The following is a 16,435-nucleotide window of genomic DNA, read 5'->3' on the forward strand; positions in this document are numbered from 1 at the left end:
TAAGAAATCACAGGTTTGGCCCAGAAAATGCATTTAGACACTGTACTAAGCAGTAGAGATAAAGAGACAAAAATGAAACTGTCCATGTCCTCAAGAGCTTCCATTCTATTGAAGAAAACACAAAAGGGGACAATCGCTGTTCTTAAATTAGAATAAGTAACATAACAAAAGATGCAGTCATGGAGAAAGTCAGTTTACAGTTCATATGGAATCAAGCTGGTGAGGAGGCCCTGCCATCCTTGGAGAAAAATGGGGAAAGGCCTCAGGCAGGAAGTCAGCCTGGAGCTGAGCTTTGAGGAAAGCTTGGTGTTCTAAGAGGCAGAGCAGAGTGAGTAATACATTCCAGAGATGGGGTCCATGCAGCCTGAGGAAACACACAAGGAAGAGGGGTGAAGGCTTGTGGAAAGCAACTTGGGCTGGACTGTGGAGTGCCTGAGGGAAAATAAGACAGAATACATCTGGAAAAGTGGGCTGGAAGCAAACCATCAAGGCTTTACAAGACAACCAGGAGTTTGTCTTTGATTCTAGAGGCAACAGAGAGTCACGAGACCTTTTTGATCCAAAGGGAGTACTGTGGTTAGACGTGTACTATAGAAATAGCCCTTTGACCACAGTGGTGGAAGAAGGCTTGGAGACTTGGGGTGAGGTGACCCAACAGGAGGCTATTTCAGTACGCCAGGCCAGAAGTGATGGGGCCTAAAATAGAGTGGCTTTGAAAGGATATAGATGTGAGAAATGTTGTGGAGATAAAATCAAGATTTAACAACTCGTTGGATACAGGCAGTGGGGCAAGGAATAGTGCAGAGTCAAGGATGGCTCCAAATTGGGGAAATATGTTGGTGCCCTTGACAAAAATAGGGAAATTAGGAAAAGGAGTATGTTTCGGGGAAAAGAGAATGACTTTTGTTTTAGAGGCATTGAATTTGAAATGCCTATGGGATATTCACCTCAAAATGTACTGTAGGCAGTTGATGATACAGGACTGGAATTCAAAGGAAGACTTTTGCTGCATTTTTCTAGTAAGTAACCACTCTCTAATTCTTTGCCTGCCCTAGTACATTTGACTTCATGCAAAGTGTTCACTAACAGAAGTGAACTTAAATGAAAGCATAGCAGATTCTGCCCAATAATAATGTCACATTCCTATAGTACCTTAAGATTTGTATTTTATTTTACTTTATTTATTTTGGCAAGGCATTTGGGGTTAAGTGACTTGCCCAGGGTCACACAGCTAGCCTTAAGATTTATTAAGTGCTTTCCTCATAATGACCCTGCAGGATAAATAATGAAAATGTTATGTATTTTATAGATAAAGGAAATAATAGGAAATAAAGGTCTAGGAGACCATGATCTTATAGCTATGAAGTGTTGGAAAGAATATGGAAGAAATGGATATAGGAATGGACAAATTGCTGGTAGTATGTAACTGCTTTTATGTGCCACTGCTGGCAGTTATCAAGGCATAAAGAATCTTAGCAATGGAAGACATTTTTCTTTCTTTGTTTTGTTTTTAATTTAAACACAGGGGTAAAAATCACCCAAGCGGATGAATGTTCCAATACATATACTATTTTTTGGCGGGGGGAGACAGTTGGGGTTAAGCAACTTAAGGGTCACATAGCTTGTAAATGTTGTGTCTGAGGTCGGGTTTGAACTCAGGTCCTCCTGACTCCAGGGCCGGTGCTCTATCCACTGTGCCACCTAACTGCCCCTACATGTACTATGTTAAGGCCTAAGCTTTTCTGGATATTAACCCAGTTTTACCTTTGATGTCATCTTAGGACAATAGCTCTCTCCAGAAAAAAGGGAAGAACACCAAGGCTACAGCCCAGGAGAAACCTCACGAAACATATCGGGTGCTCAAACGACGAAACTTGATTATAGAGGCTGTGGGCAACCTCCGATTAATCGAGAGCTTATTTACGTAAGATCTGCTTTTGTTATAGTAGTCATTATAATAATAAACTCATAATTAATCAAAATTATTTAGAGCCACTTGAGGGTTGACATTAATTACCTCCTTAATCCTCATAGCATCCCTGGGTAAAAGAGATGGAGAGGCAGTTTGGCTTGAGAAAAAGCCTTGCCTAATTTGATTTTCAAATACAAGACCCTAGAGAACCATAAAAAAAAAATTGGAGCTGGGGGACATACCTGGGGTCAACTGTCTTGTGTCTGAGGCCAGGTTTTGGCTGAGATCCCCCTCGGTCCAGGGGTGATGATTTGTCCACTGTGTCACTTAGCTAGATGATAACATCTTTAGGGTTAAATTGAGGGGTGAAGGGAATTCATTGGGGGAGGGGGAAGGGCAGAAGTGAAATCCTACATGAAAGAAACAGGAAAAGGCTTATGGAGTGGGGGAAGAGATGGAGGAGCAGGGCAGTAAATGAATTTTACACTCATCAGAAAAGGCTCAAAGATCTTAAACTCATCAGAGCTGCCTCAAGGAGGGACTAATAGACACACCCAACTGGGTGGAGTAATCTATTTAATCTGGGCAGTAAATGAGCCTAACACTCATCAAAATTGGCTCAAAGACCTCAATCTCATTAGAATTGGCTCCAGGAGGGAATAATCTCTATAAGCCTGCCGGAAAATGGGAGGGGAAAGGGATAAAGAGAGAGAGGGGCAAAAGAAGGAAGGGCAGAGTGGGGGAGGGGACAGACAGAAGCAAATCCCTTTTGAAGAGTGATAGGATGAAAGAAGATGGATAATAGAAAAATATCATGGGGAAGGGAATAGGATGGAAGGGAAACAGTTAACAATAGTAATCATGAAAAAGAGAAAAGGGGGGAAAATTGTACAGAAAATATTTATAGCAACTCTTGGTGGAGGCTAAGAATTGAGAATCAAGGGAATGTCCATCAATTGAGGAAGGATGGAAAAAGCTATGTTATATGATTGTAGTGGAATGGTCTTGTGCTACAGGAAATGACAAACAGGATGATCCCTGAAAAACCTTGAAAGACTAATGAACATCCATGTATAGTGAAGTGAGCAGAGCTGAGAGGACATTGTGCATAGTGACAGCAGTATTGTTCAATGAGCAATTGTGAATGACTTGACTACTCTCAGCAGTGCAATGATCCAAGACAATCCCAAGGAACTAATGAGGAAGCTTACTATGCACCCCCATAGAAAGAACTGATAAAAATTACACTTGTGGATTGTACATATATAACCTGGTTGTGATCTTGTGGAGCGGGGAGGAAAGGGAGGGAGGGAGGGAGGGAGAAAAATTTAGAACTCTAAATCTTATGAAAATGAATGTTGAAAACTACCCTTACATGTAAATGGAAAATAAAATAAATTTTTGTTGAAAAAAAAAAAAAGAAAAGGCCTTGCCTAAGACAAATTGGACTTTTCTCTATCACCCCAAAAACAATCCTTCCTGATCCCCAAAGAAAAAATTACTAGATTGCAACTTAAAAGCTATGACTGGGTCTTCCTTAGTTTCCATTGGCCACCTGAGTAAGTTGTGAAACGTGTTAAAAATAACAGACCTAGAAGTTCCTTTTTATGACCATGCAGGCTACAAAAGATGATCATGGACCAGGAAAAGCAAGAAGGAGTAGCCACCAAATGTTGTAAGAAGTCCATCATTCGCTTAGTTCGGAAACTGTCTGAGGAAGGGCTTTTGAGGTTATACCGAACCACAGTTATCCAAGATGGCATTAAAAAGAAGGTAATCTCAAAGACACTCTTAGTCTCGTGAAATAAAAAAATCTCCCCTTTCCCTTCTTCTCCCCTCTCCTCTTCCTTGTTTCCTGTCTCATCTGATCTCCCACCCTTCTCCCTCTCTCCTCTTCCTCCTTTCCTATTTCATATTCCACCTTTCTTTTTTACTTTCCCTGCTCTGCTTCCCACACTCCTTTTCTTTTCTTCTCTCTAACCCCCTTTCCTCTTCCTCCCCATCACCATGTTTAAACTCTTTCTCTATGACTATCATCTTTTGTCATGTTACTTCTAATTTAAAAAACAGAAAGTTTCCCCTTTTTTAAAAAAGGAAACCAGAGAAGGCATGGGGAAGCAATTTGTTTGTATCCTAAAGTGGTGCACAAAGGGGAGTAGTAAAAACAAACGTTCCTTACAGTTGTGCAATGCTTTGTGGTTTATAAAGCGTATAATAATTGATGTTTGTGGTGTGCTGGATGGTTTGCAGAACAGTTTTCATGCTCTCCTTTGAGCCTATATTATCCCTGTAGTAAGCAGTACTCTCATTTTACAGATGAAGAAACTGAGGTTCATTGAGGTAAAGTCACTTGCCCTATATCTTGCAGGTCATAAGTAGCAGAAACAAAAAGGAAACACAGATTTTCTAAGTCGGTTGCCCTTCCATTACACCAGGCTGTTTCTCTGGTAACTAAAGCAACTCTTCAGCCAGCCCTGAGGGGCCTAAGGAAAGGGAAGCTTATTGCAACTCAGCAGGGCATTGTTGGAGAAATTAAATAACATTTTTAGAGGGTAGAATTTTAGACTGAACATAAAAAAAATTCCAAGAGGTCTGCAAGAAGTTATCCCAAAGGAAGTGATGGGAGCAACTCAATTAGATATAGTACTGGGGTTATCCAATAAGGGATAATACATCTTTTTTGTCTCATAACTTATCTGTTTGAGAAAATTTAAAGTTATGGTGCATTCCCTTAGCAACTATAACTCAGCCTTTTTGTCTATATTGTAAGTCATACATCTTATGGGGTATGAGGAAGTAAGTTAGTGTTAACTCTGTACTGAGACCAAAGGAAATGGCACTGTAGGGACAGTCATTTTTAATTTTCTGTCATTTTTTGGACCCAATTTTCAGTTTCTTTCTCACCATAACTTTGGCATCACCTTTTTTAAAAAAAAACAAACAAGGCAATTCTGTATGCTTACAAGGTCAGTTCTTTGTGGTGGTGATAATAAATGGTAGCTGGCAAAAGCATTTTGTCATTATCTTACTTGAGCCTCACAAGAGTGCTTTGAGATAGAGTATCAGTGTTGCTGTCCTTATGCTACAGAAGAGAAAATGAGAGATGAAACAACTTACCCAAGACCACCCAGACATATAAGTGTCAAAGCTAGGAATTGTATCCAGACCTTCCAGTAGCAGGTTGAAAGATCTCAGAAGTTACTAACTTTGAGAAAGATGTCCACTCAAGAAGTCCTGTGCCAGCTCTAAACCTAACCAGGGATGACTAGGGTAGAAAGTTGCTTTCTTTTGTGTCCTCTAATGAAATCCAATTGTAATGTGCCATCATGCCATGGCAGGGAGCCTGGATTCTCTAAGGCTCTGCCAGGGGAACACAGGATCTGGCAGCTTCAGTGAAGCTTTGAATTGTAAGACTAGTGCCTCTATTCCAACAACCAAACTCAAGTGTCCCTGGAAACTTGACTACCAGGTGATGTGTATTTTGGGCACAGCAGCTCATGGAGGCAGTCCACTAAGGTGGCGTGAGCCACAGTGATGCCAAGAACCCACATTGATGAAAGGACAGCATTCAAGTAGGACCCATGGAGGTAAGAGCCCAACCACAGTCCATTGTCTATATTCCTTTTTCATCAAAAGAGCTTTTGCATAGATGAGTTCATATAGTCAGTATCTCCATAAAGCAGTTGAAGTCTGAGGTGACTGTTTTACAAATAGAGAATTTAAGTTCCCCCAAAGCATAGAGCAAGTCACTCAAGTTTAGTGCCATACCCATTAGTTGATGAGCAATTACAAATGTAATTCAATATAATTCAATTACAAATGTAATTCAGTGAATTAAAAGTACAAAAAACAGCATATCATGCATCCTCAGAAATGAAAACAGGCCCGGGAGGATGGAGTATGAGCCCAGGGTAAATGAGAGAAGAAGCAGCATGGATCAAGGAAGCCAGCCCTGGCATTTACTAAGCACAGTGACTGTGATTCATTTTCAGTATGTCTCAGAGTAGCTTTTGCCTTCATTTTAAAAATTCTCACTCTAGGCTAGAAAAGTGCAATCAGTTTTATTGTCTTGAGAAGGCTGAGTATGATTATGATGCACAAGACTCTGCACTGATGCAAACCTGATGCTTTTACTCCTGCATGGATTTCCTGGGCTAGGCAGCTAGATCTTAGGAAGTTTCCAAGACCTGTTCAACTACGAAAAGTAAATCTCAAACCCATGGCAAAGAGCTGTCAGTCTGACTCTAAGCTTTCAGGATTGCCATTCTCTATCCATCTCTGGCTGTGCTTCTTAATATATTGAGAAATGAGGGAGAAAACACCCCCCCCCCCGCTGCCCCGCTTTTGTTGTCCATTTCCCAATTTTAAAAAATTAGTTATAATAGTTTTTGTTCCATTAAACCCATATGAATATAAAAGATCAAGGCTCATTGGAGGAGATTATGCATAATAAAAAGAAAGGGGTGTTATAGAATGAGAGCACTGAATTTAGAGTCAGGGGACCTACGATGGAATACAGTCTCTGCTACTATATAATTTGAGGCAAGTCACATCTTCTGGGCCTCTGTTTCCTTATCTATAAAATAAGGGGATTGGACTAGATGATTCCCAAGGTATCTTCCAGCTGTAAGTCATATTACTCCAGAAAGATTATTGAAAGCCCATTACCTTTTTCCAATGAAAGCCATCCAGGATCACTTGTAACTGGGAAATGATCAGATGACTGTTGTGTGACATTTGTGACATGGCACTTGGTTACGGGCAGACAGGCACCAGGAAGGAAGCTAATGTCCTGTGACTTGAGAAGAGGAGATTTCCGAATGTTACTGCTCTGTCTGGGAGGCCAAATTCATCCTCAGCACTACAACCACTTGCCTTCAAACAAATGGAAAGTTTCATGATTTTAAAAGAGCCGACGTCTTGACATAGTTGTCTTAAAGAGATGTCTTTTGGAAACATCTAAATGTTATTTGAAAATAGATATCAGTGTATTTAGCTGGGGAGCAAGTTATGCCTCTCTTCCTCCTCTGTCCTCCTCCGTCCTCCTCCGTCCTCTCCTCCCCATCTCTGCCTTCCCCACACCTGCTTTTTTAGACACTGTGCCTGTTTTCCATAGGTGGAGTTTGTGGTCCATCCTTCTGTGAACACCAATGATCCGCTCATGAAAAGTGCCATTGAACAGGTTCGTTTCCGGATCTCCAATTCAAGCACAGCAAACAGGCAAGTTGCAGGCACCAAGAAGGATTTCTGCCTCTGCTGATGTTCTTCCTTCTCCAGGCAACATGTGGAACCTTGTCCTTTTATATTAAGTTAGACAATACTTATCAAGTACTTACTATGTACAGAGCACCTGATGATAGGCCTTGGGGAAGATGCAGTATTTGTATAAGAAAGGGTCTCTGCCCTCAGGGGGCTTACTGTCTAATAGAGAAATACAACACCATTGATACATTGATAATCGTGGATGCATAAGGACATTAGAGGGGTGCAAAGCAAAGTTTTATTCAGACTTCATGAGACCAGATCAGTTCATTAACTTGGCTTGTATTTGTTTTGGTGCCCTGGTCTAGCACTAGCCAGTTTCCAAGATTTTGTAGAAAATGGAATCCTAGGGGCAGCTAGGTGGTGCAGTGGATAAAGCACCAGCCCTGGATTCAGGAGGACTTGAGTTCAAATTCGACCTCAGACACTTGACACTTTGTAGCTGTGTGACCCTGGGCAAGTCACTTAACCCTCATTGCCCTGCGAAAGAAAGAAAGAAAGAAAGAAAGAAAGAAAGAAAGAAAGAAAGAAAGAAAGAAAGAAAGAAAGAAAGAAAGAAAGAAAGAAAGAAAATGGAATCCTAAAGTTTCTCTTTCTTCTTCTGTACTTGGCAGGATGGTGGGAGGGGGTGTTGGGGGGGTAAGAATGTCTTTCTTAGCTACAGATGTTTTGTCATAGAAAGCTAGCTCACTTTCCTATAAGAATACAGTTCAAAGCTTGTTAGATCATGAGCAAAACTGTTCATTTCATTCTATACTTCTTTTTCTTCAAAACTCAGGAGACAGGAAGTATCTGTATTTACTAAAATTTGCCTGGAGCAGGGGTTCTTTGGGTCTCAGGACCCCTTTGTCAGTCTGGAAGCCTGTGGACCCTTTCTCAGAATCTTCTTTGTAAATGCATAAAATAAAATATGTGGGATTATAAAGGAAGTCAATTATATTGAAATACAGTTAGATTTAAAAGATTTGCAGACTGCCTGCCTAGAGAAACTCTAAGTTAGCCAGCTGGCCTTCCTGATTCTCCTTCTGGTGTGAAGGTTTTCTTTCAGTGCTTTGATAGATCTTGTCTTTCTTAGGGTCCTTGACATTCTCACCATGTTGTACTTTTGCTCTGACTGCAGGGTTAAACCAGCCCAGACGCCTGCTCCCCAGGAGGAACTGGAGGAAGAAAATCAAGGAAAAGAGGAAATTGGTGGATCAGGGGAATCTCACACAGCAGCTTCTAAATCTGAAAGCAGTGGACGAATGAAGAAAACTGATGAGAAAATGGGCATAACACAACTCAAAAATTATAACCCCGTTGTAGGTAAAAATGGCTTCAATTCACCATGGGGGGCTTATTTTGTGATCATTTTGACATGTCGTTCATTCATTATACATGGGAGCAGAGAACTGAAAGTCTAGGCCCACCTCCTAAATGTACTGGTCATGTGACCCTTGGACACTTTGCCCAGGACTATTAAGGAGGATAATAGTTCCTGACCTGCCACCTCAAAGGACATTGTATGAGATGATTGATTTGAAAACTGTAAAATATTAAACAAAATAGATGAGGATCATTATTCTTACTTTCACTTACTAAAGACCCATAACAAATGACTTTTCTATGTCGAGGGCCCATCTCATTAGTATTTTCAGCTCAACAAGGAAGAGAGAAATGCACTGAGATATGCTTGCATGCACTCCAGCAGAAGTGACACATCTGCTTCTCTTCTGCATTCTTCTGAGAAGGTGGTGGCAGTCCTGTGGTGAAATGATCTCATGATTGATTTCTGCCTCTTCCTGATCTAGAACTGTGCCCACTACTTGCTCAGCTATCATCTGTCCTTGGTATAGATGAAAAAAGGACTGGCTTTGATCAAAAGAAATAAATAATGTGAGATAGTCCAGGTCTTGAGGTGACAATTTCAATGCCTTTGGGCTTTACATAATTTTCGTAAACTGCATCTGGCTTGTATATTGTATTCTTTATGATATTAGAATAATAGGAAGGATTTACAAATATAAATAAAATAATAAGTATTACACCATGACAGAAAAAACAATGGGCCAGGAATCCAGAGATTGAAGTTGCTATCCTACTTCTGCCCCTTATGATCTGTCTAACACATAAATTGCTGTCCCCCACCCAGTACCTCCCAGGACTCTCTTTCCATAGGAGAATAAAAATCTTGGAATAGGTGGCCTTTAAGTTCCTTTCCAATCTAAATATTGACAGTGCTGTAGTTACCTACATGTAGGAGGAATTGAGTTACATGTAGTCTTCATTATTCTTCTTCTTTTATTTTCAGTTCCAGGACTTGGACGTTCCCTGGGATTTCTCCCTAAAATGCCTCGATTACGACTGGTCCATATGTTTCTGTGGTATTTGATTTATGGGCATCCTTTAAATGAATATGAAAGGACTAGTCAAGATGGTGAAAGAAAGGTCAACAGTCAAGAGCCTAGTGCCGACCACAACAGAGTATGTATCCAGGTCCCTGGAGGAGGAGATTCAGAGGCTGAAGTGGAACTAGCTACTGAAACAGGTACTAGCTACTGAAACTGAAATGGGAGACCCTCTCACTCCTATGGGCAGAAGCTGGACAAGTAACACTTAGAAATCAAACCTTAATCATTTGTACAAGGGCAGGTCACTTAACCCCAATTGCCTTACAAAAAACTAATATTTATTTTATTTTAGCCAAACACTATCCTATATGTATTTGAGTAGTTGCTAAATCAGTGATGATTTGCCTTATTGAAGAGAGCTTCCTCACTCTTAGCTCTCTACACAAATAAAATCATAAATCCAATTTAGCCAGTTATTTGGATTCTTGGTGAAATGCTTCCTGCTAGATTTGCGTGTGAAACCATTGGATCTGTTGATCTGGATGTGATTCCTGACAGAATTTCCAAAAACCAGTGCTACCTGGAGCTTTTGTTCCACCTCTTGTTTGGGCTGCAAGAGTACCATGCTAGCTCTCCACACTCAAATGGTGTGTCTTCTGAAGTTTGTAAATGCTCTCCTGCCTTTCTTTTTTTTTTTTTTTTTTGTTTTTTTTTTTTAATTGAGGCAATTGGGGTTAAGTGACTTGCCCAGGGTCACACAGCTAGTAAGTGTTAAGTGTCTGAGGCCGGATTTGAACTCAGGTCCTCCTGACTCCAGGGCCCGTGCTCTATCCACTGCGCCATCTAGCTGCCCCTCTCCTGCCTTTCTTGTCCTCCATTCCATGGACCCCATTCCCTCCTGCTTTCTCCAAGACTTTACTCCAACAATCACTGCTTCTCTCTTATGCATCTTCATCCTGACCTTTGCTCTTTCTTCATCCACCTCCAAACATGCTCAAGTCCCCCTAATCCTAAAAAGCATTCTTTGGGTCCTTTGGCCTCATCCAGCTCTACAAGCTCAACTCTCCTCTCCCCTCCATGAGCAGGTTTCTTGAAAAAGTTGTCATCTTCTTGGAAGAGGGTAGTGGGGTGGAGTTGGAGCTTGAGGAGAGAGAAGGTTTAGACCGGCCACTGTGAGGAGGAAAAGAGAAAGAAGGAAAGGATTGCTGGCAACAGTGACAGCCCAGTTAAGGTTAGATAACATGAATTTTTTTCTCCCATAATTTCATGACTTCCTTAACACAGCATCTCAGGAATAGGAGCAAGGAAGGCAGATAGACCTGCCCAGGCTTAAGGGGACTAAAGAAAGGAAAGTGTGGAACAGGATGGAGCCCTGAGAGAAAGATAAGGCTAAGCTGGATAGTGTCGAGAGTACAAGGAGTGTTTACAAGGAAGAATTGTTTTTCACCTAGGTATATGATGGTTCTGAATCACAAGGACTAGAAGGTCTGAGGTGGGAATTTGCCAGCTATTGGGGATATTGTGTACCAAATGTGGAGGAGAGAAGTAAGATAAATCAAGGTTTCAATGGTGTTTCTCCCAGCTGCAGCCTCTCAGTTGATTGTAGTGGAGAGGAGAAAGGTAGACCAGAGGCTTTTGACAGCAGGGAGGGGCCTGAGGTAAGGAGGCGTCTTCCAATGGCATCTCTTTTTGAGCCTTCTCAGTTAACTTTGTGTCTGATCTGCCAAATGTAAGCTGGGAAGACTGGAACCAAGTGCCTGTCGTCTGAATTTCATTGTATCTCCTCCTCTCCTGGCATGGGCAAGGGGTTCCTGCACACAGAAACTCCTTAAATGTTTATTAAATTGACACCTATCTTCATAGTAATAGCCAGGATGTTGGGTGGGGTGGGGATAGGATAGACTTAGAGGTCTCCCACCCAATTCTCAATTTACCCATTCTCTCTTTGGTTTTAGAACATCTGTCTTCTATGTTCCACATCTTTAAAATAATGCAAGTGGTCATGCCCCTGCTTTCAGGCTGGACTTTAATCCACAGACATTAGCTGAAGACCTCTCTCTTTATTGGGCAGTGCCTAGCATATTATCATACTTTTTACTGGTGGTAGTAATCTTTCTCTTTCATAGTAAGATGTCCTACAACATTTCTAGTTACCTTTTGTGATTGAAATCAATAAAATCATTTCTTCTCTTTTTTTCAATAATTAAAGCAGCTGAGCCACCAGTACCATCACTATCACCTCCCCTCCAAAAAAATTAATAATAGCCATGATTGTGTAGAAAGTCATGCAACAACCAAATTGTGAATTCTTTAAATGTTCAAGTTCTGCCTCCAGTTCATTAGCTAACCCACTGAGACAAGCTGTGTTCTGCCTGGCCTGTATATGAAATAATTTCTATGTATTCTTTGCCTACTAGCTGCATGTAATATAGTAATTTGCCCACCAAACTCTCTTCTCCAGGCACACTCAAAGGTGTATTTCTTAGTCACTGACTCAAACACTTCTCTCTAGCTCAATTCTCTCCATTGATTCCCTGTTTTTATTTGATTTCCATTTACTCAAGGGTCTCTCTCAATTAAGCCCTTCTTTCTGTTTTTTGTTCCTACTCTCCCATTCATTATTTGTACACTTTCACTTGAATTCTTTTCTCATGTGTCCTTCTATGCATTTTTCTACCTAATCCTTCAGGTGTAAGGTAACTGACTAACCTATATCTGAGAGAGAGAGTTGTCCTTAGCCTACTCTTCAAAATTAAAGTAACCCAAACTTGTATGTTACCCCCCACCCACCTATGATTACCACCATCAGATAGAAACTTGGATTTGGAAGGACTTAAGTTTTTGCAAAAGATTTCGTACATTGCAAAGATTCTGAGATTCTAACAAAACCCAGGGGTTTGTCATTGTTTACCATGCTTTTCTTAGTAGCTGGGACTAACTAAAACTCTTCTTCTAGTGTTTGTGGATGAAGCTTCTTGGATGCGTTATGTTCCCCCCATCCCAATACACAGAGACTTTGGATTTGGCTGGGCCTTTGTCAGTGATATCCTCCTCTGCTTGCCTCTGTCCATCTTCATCCAGATAGTCCAAGTCAGCTACAAGGTCAGTATGCTCATTTCCTGTTTCTTCCTCTCCTCAGTTCCCAGAGCTTGTTTGTCCACAAAGGTGGTATTTCCTGACCTCAGAAGAGGGCAGGAGAACTTTGCACATATTCTTTCAGGAAACTGTAAAGGCCTGGGTTTAGAGGGGAAACCACCTTACTAACTGTGTTTTGGAAGAAAAACTGAGTCCAACATTGAAATACGCTTGTCTTTTTGCTTCCTCGTGGCTACCGAATGACTGTTTAGTAATACAAAATGGTATTATGTCATGCTGAGAGGGATGGGCTTGGAATCAAGAGACCTGAATTCAAATCCTAGTTTTGGCATTTACTAACTTCTCTGTATCTCCATTTCCTCATCAGCAAAACACAGATGATGATATTGGCAGAAACTTTAAGTAAACCTAAAAGTACTGGGTGGTATGAGTTGTTATTTACTGAGTCTGGAGTTAATATTTCATTTTCCTAGAAGTTCTTAGTGAGGGATAATGGTTTATTCTGCTTATGAAGTTCTGAGCTTTGGTATCCCAAAATCCCATTAGGGAACAGTTTAGCAATTTGTGGATATTACATTAGGCACATGTTTATTACTGAAAACCTACCATTCCAGGCTGAGGCCTCCTGATCAAGGTTTGTTCCTTTGTCCCTTCTTCTCACTCCACCCAGTAGAGTGCTACAGTGACAGGGGGGCCAGTCCAGACCCCTATATCCCATTTAGGTCATTTTGGTTGTAATTTCCTTCCAAATAAACCAGACCCACTCCCTTGGTTCCTATCCTCTTTAGTGTCTGTTTGCTTTGCAAGTCAAATAAAAAAATCATGAGATAACATTTATAAAAAGCACTTAGCATGGTGCCTGGCATATAGTAGGAGCTATTAAATGGTTATTCTCTCTCCTTCACTGCTTTTAATTAGGGAAATAATCCAAGACAATGAAGTGCCTAACTTTATGGGGTTCTTTCCTGAGAGTATGGCTCCATCTCACATGCAAATATGTACAAGTGGACACTTGTCTTTATCTGTGAGCCCTGAACTTTGCTCCTTTCTCAAAGCATCTAGTAACAACAGTAAAGCAGGGCCAAAGGAAGTATAGTCATGGACCCTTGGGTCTCTGCATATCTTCCAAATGTTGTAGAGGAGGAACAATACAGATTAATAAGTAGCACGAAATAATAAATTCACTGGAGCTCATTTGCCAACCCAAGACCAAGATACAGTTAGTGGGTTTTTGTTTTTTTTTTGTTTTTTTGCGAGACAATGAGAGTTAAGTGACTTACCCAGGGTCACACAGCTAGTAAGTGTAAAGTGTCTGAGGTCAGATTTGAACTCAGGTCCTCCTGAATCCAAGGGCTGGTACTTTATCTACTGCACCATCTAGCTGCCCCCTAGTTAGTGGTTTTTTTAATGTTCTTTGCCACACATTTAGTGCTTTGAAATCTGAATAACCTAAAAATGACCTTTATAGGTGGACAACTTAGAAGATTTTTTGAATGACCCCGTGAAGAAGCATACACTAATTAGATTTCTTCCCAGGCCAATTCGACAACAACTTCTATACAAGAGGTAAGTTCATCAGTATTCAACTGATTATAACATTGGCAAAGTACCTTTAAAAAAGTCTTATAAATAAACATACCCCACCCCCCCCAAAGGAGAAAAAAATTATGCCAACAAGGTAGTAAAGACTAATGATTTTCATTCAATTTTCCTACCTGTATACCTCTATTGAAAAAAGGGGAGGGAAGAGAAAGGTTGTGTGTGTATGAGGGGAGTAATTCTGGTGGAATAATATGACTGTGACTCAAGAAATACACCTTGTCTCCAAACATTCAATAATGTAGGAGACCCAAAAGGCATGGAAGCAGCATATAACTAATGATAACTTGTCAGCCAGTAGAATAAGAAATACCATTTAGGAAAGATATGATCATAAAAGGAAACAGGCTAGTCACAGCATCAGAGTAAGGGATACATACAGACCATCTGTGTGCTCTGTTGTCAACAACAAAATGTAAAGAGCCCTAAAGAAGACAATCCAGTATGTGGGGAGAACTCTACTGGAAGATTTATGGAAAAGCATGTACGAGGATTTCATAGGATGAAAAGAAAAGCTGGATTTTGTTCGTCACCATTGGAGGGAATATCATATTGATGAGGCCATACATCCATTGAAGTATAAATATATATACATATATGTATATATAATACTTATATATGTAATATGATACATATATATGAAATGCTTAAACATGATACTTAATATCAAGGCTGTTTTCAAGTAAAAATTAACTGTTAATTGAAGGAAACAGTTATTTAGGGGAGAAAGTTCTATGTCAAATTTCAAATGTGAATTAGTTTTCTTTCATAGGAATTTATTCCCTAAATCCCTTGTCCTCAGTAAACACTGCCCCAGCCCCAAACATTGATTAGATGATTTTTCCCCCCAATGGCTTTGATTGCTAAATCAAAACCAGATTTAAAAATAATTCATTCCATTTCCTTTGCCAGTTAGAGGGAATGGTGCTTCTGGGTTTTCTATGAGAAAAGGCCCAAATTGAGGTACATGAGTTTCATTTAAAGGGATTTTTAGAGCAAAAAGTCCCTTTCATGCTCCAGAAATAATATCCCTGAAATATAATTGGTGATGTTTGAGTGCTTGTTAGGATGCCTGTCATTCTCATTCATCTCTTTACAGGCGGTATATTTTTTCAGTAGTGGAGAATCTTCAGAGGCTTTGCTATATGGGACTGCTACAGTTTGGTCCCACAGAAAAATTTCAGGATAAAGATCAGGTAACATCTTTAAAGCGCAAGTGGTGATGATGGTGGAGGCGGCTTGGCAGGGACAGTGTGCCAGCAACCAAACTCGCTGCTGACATCTGTGTCCATGCACAATTTTCTTATAGGTCTTCATATATTTAAAGAAGAATGCAGTGATCATTGATACCACCATCTGTGACCCTCATTATAATCTGGCCCAAAGCAGTCGACCCTATGAAAGGCGCCTGTACATTCTGGACACGATGCAAGATTTGGAAAACTATTGGTTTGATTTACAGTGTGTCTGCCTCAATACCCCACTAGGTACAACTTCTTTGCCAGATCTCACTACTTTTCCTCCTGAATCTCAAAATGTTAGAGTTAGGAAAAAAACATCTCATCCAACCCCTCAGTTTACAGATTTGGGAGCTGAGACCTAACAACAGTGACTCACCCAAAGTCACTGAGGCAGTTAATAGCAGTACCAGAAGTAGAGGCCTCGGGGGCAGCTAGGTGGCTCAGTGGATAAAGCACCGGCCCTGGATTCAGGAGGACCTGAGTCCAAAACTGTCTGTGTGACCCTGGGCAAGTCACTTAACCCTCATTGCCCCACAAAAAAAAAAGAAGAAGAAGAAGAAGAAGAAGTAGAGGCATCCTTGACGTGATCCAGCTCTCTTCCCACTAGCCTATCCTTCCTCATGTTTATTCTTCCTTATTCCCCTCACTAAGAAAGAAGCAGGGCACCTTTACTCCATTTGTGCTTATAACAAGAACTAAAATCCTTTCCCTCTTAGACACACATAAAAATACCTGTTGTAGAGCAGTTTTACTGTATACAAACTCCTTTCCTTACCCTGACCCTCTCAAGTAGGTAGTTCAAGGATTTTCCCCAAGTTAGAGATGAGGAGATATGCTGAGAGGGATGCTTACAGAGGGTCATACAACTCATAAATATCCAAGCTGGCACCCCCAGTCTTTTGGACTCTAGGGCTAATCTTTTCACTGTACCACATTGCCTCTTAAAGCAAGGGGTAGAACAGAAAGAGTAGCATTCCTTATATGTGTGTTTATCA

At 40.7% G+C, this 16,435-nt stretch overlaps 1 protein-coding gene across 1 annotated transcript in view; it reads left to right on the forward strand.

Moving 5' to 3' along the window:
* The window catches only part of GTF3C1 (general transcription factor IIIC subunit 1), a 125,207-nt gene that overhangs the window by 66,763 nt on the left and 42,009 nt on the right, over positions 1-16,435 (forward strand). The window contains exons 11-19 of the mRNA XM_043976649.1: positions 1,782-1,924; positions 3,532-3,685; positions 7,029-7,132; positions 8,295-8,479; positions 9,465-9,701; positions 12,461-12,606; positions 14,069-14,166; positions 15,299-15,395; positions 15,509-15,686. Of these exons, the coding sequence (XP_043832584.1) occupies positions 1,782-1,924; positions 3,532-3,685; positions 7,029-7,132; positions 8,295-8,479; positions 9,465-9,701; positions 12,461-12,606; positions 14,069-14,166; positions 15,299-15,395; positions 15,509-15,686 (1,342 nt within the window). The remainder of the gene's footprint in view (positions 1-1,781; positions 1,925-3,531; positions 3,686-7,028; positions 7,133-8,294; positions 8,480-9,464; positions 9,702-12,460; positions 12,607-14,068; positions 14,167-15,298; positions 15,396-15,508; positions 15,687-16,435) is intronic.

This window comes from Dromiciops gliroides, chromosome 1, assembly GCF_019393635.1.
Source record: "Dromiciops gliroides isolate mDroGli1 chromosome 1, mDroGli1.pri, whole genome shotgun sequence".
Lineage (NCBI taxonomy): Eukaryota > Metazoa > Chordata > Mammalia > Microbiotheria > Microbiotheriidae > Dromiciops > Dromiciops gliroides.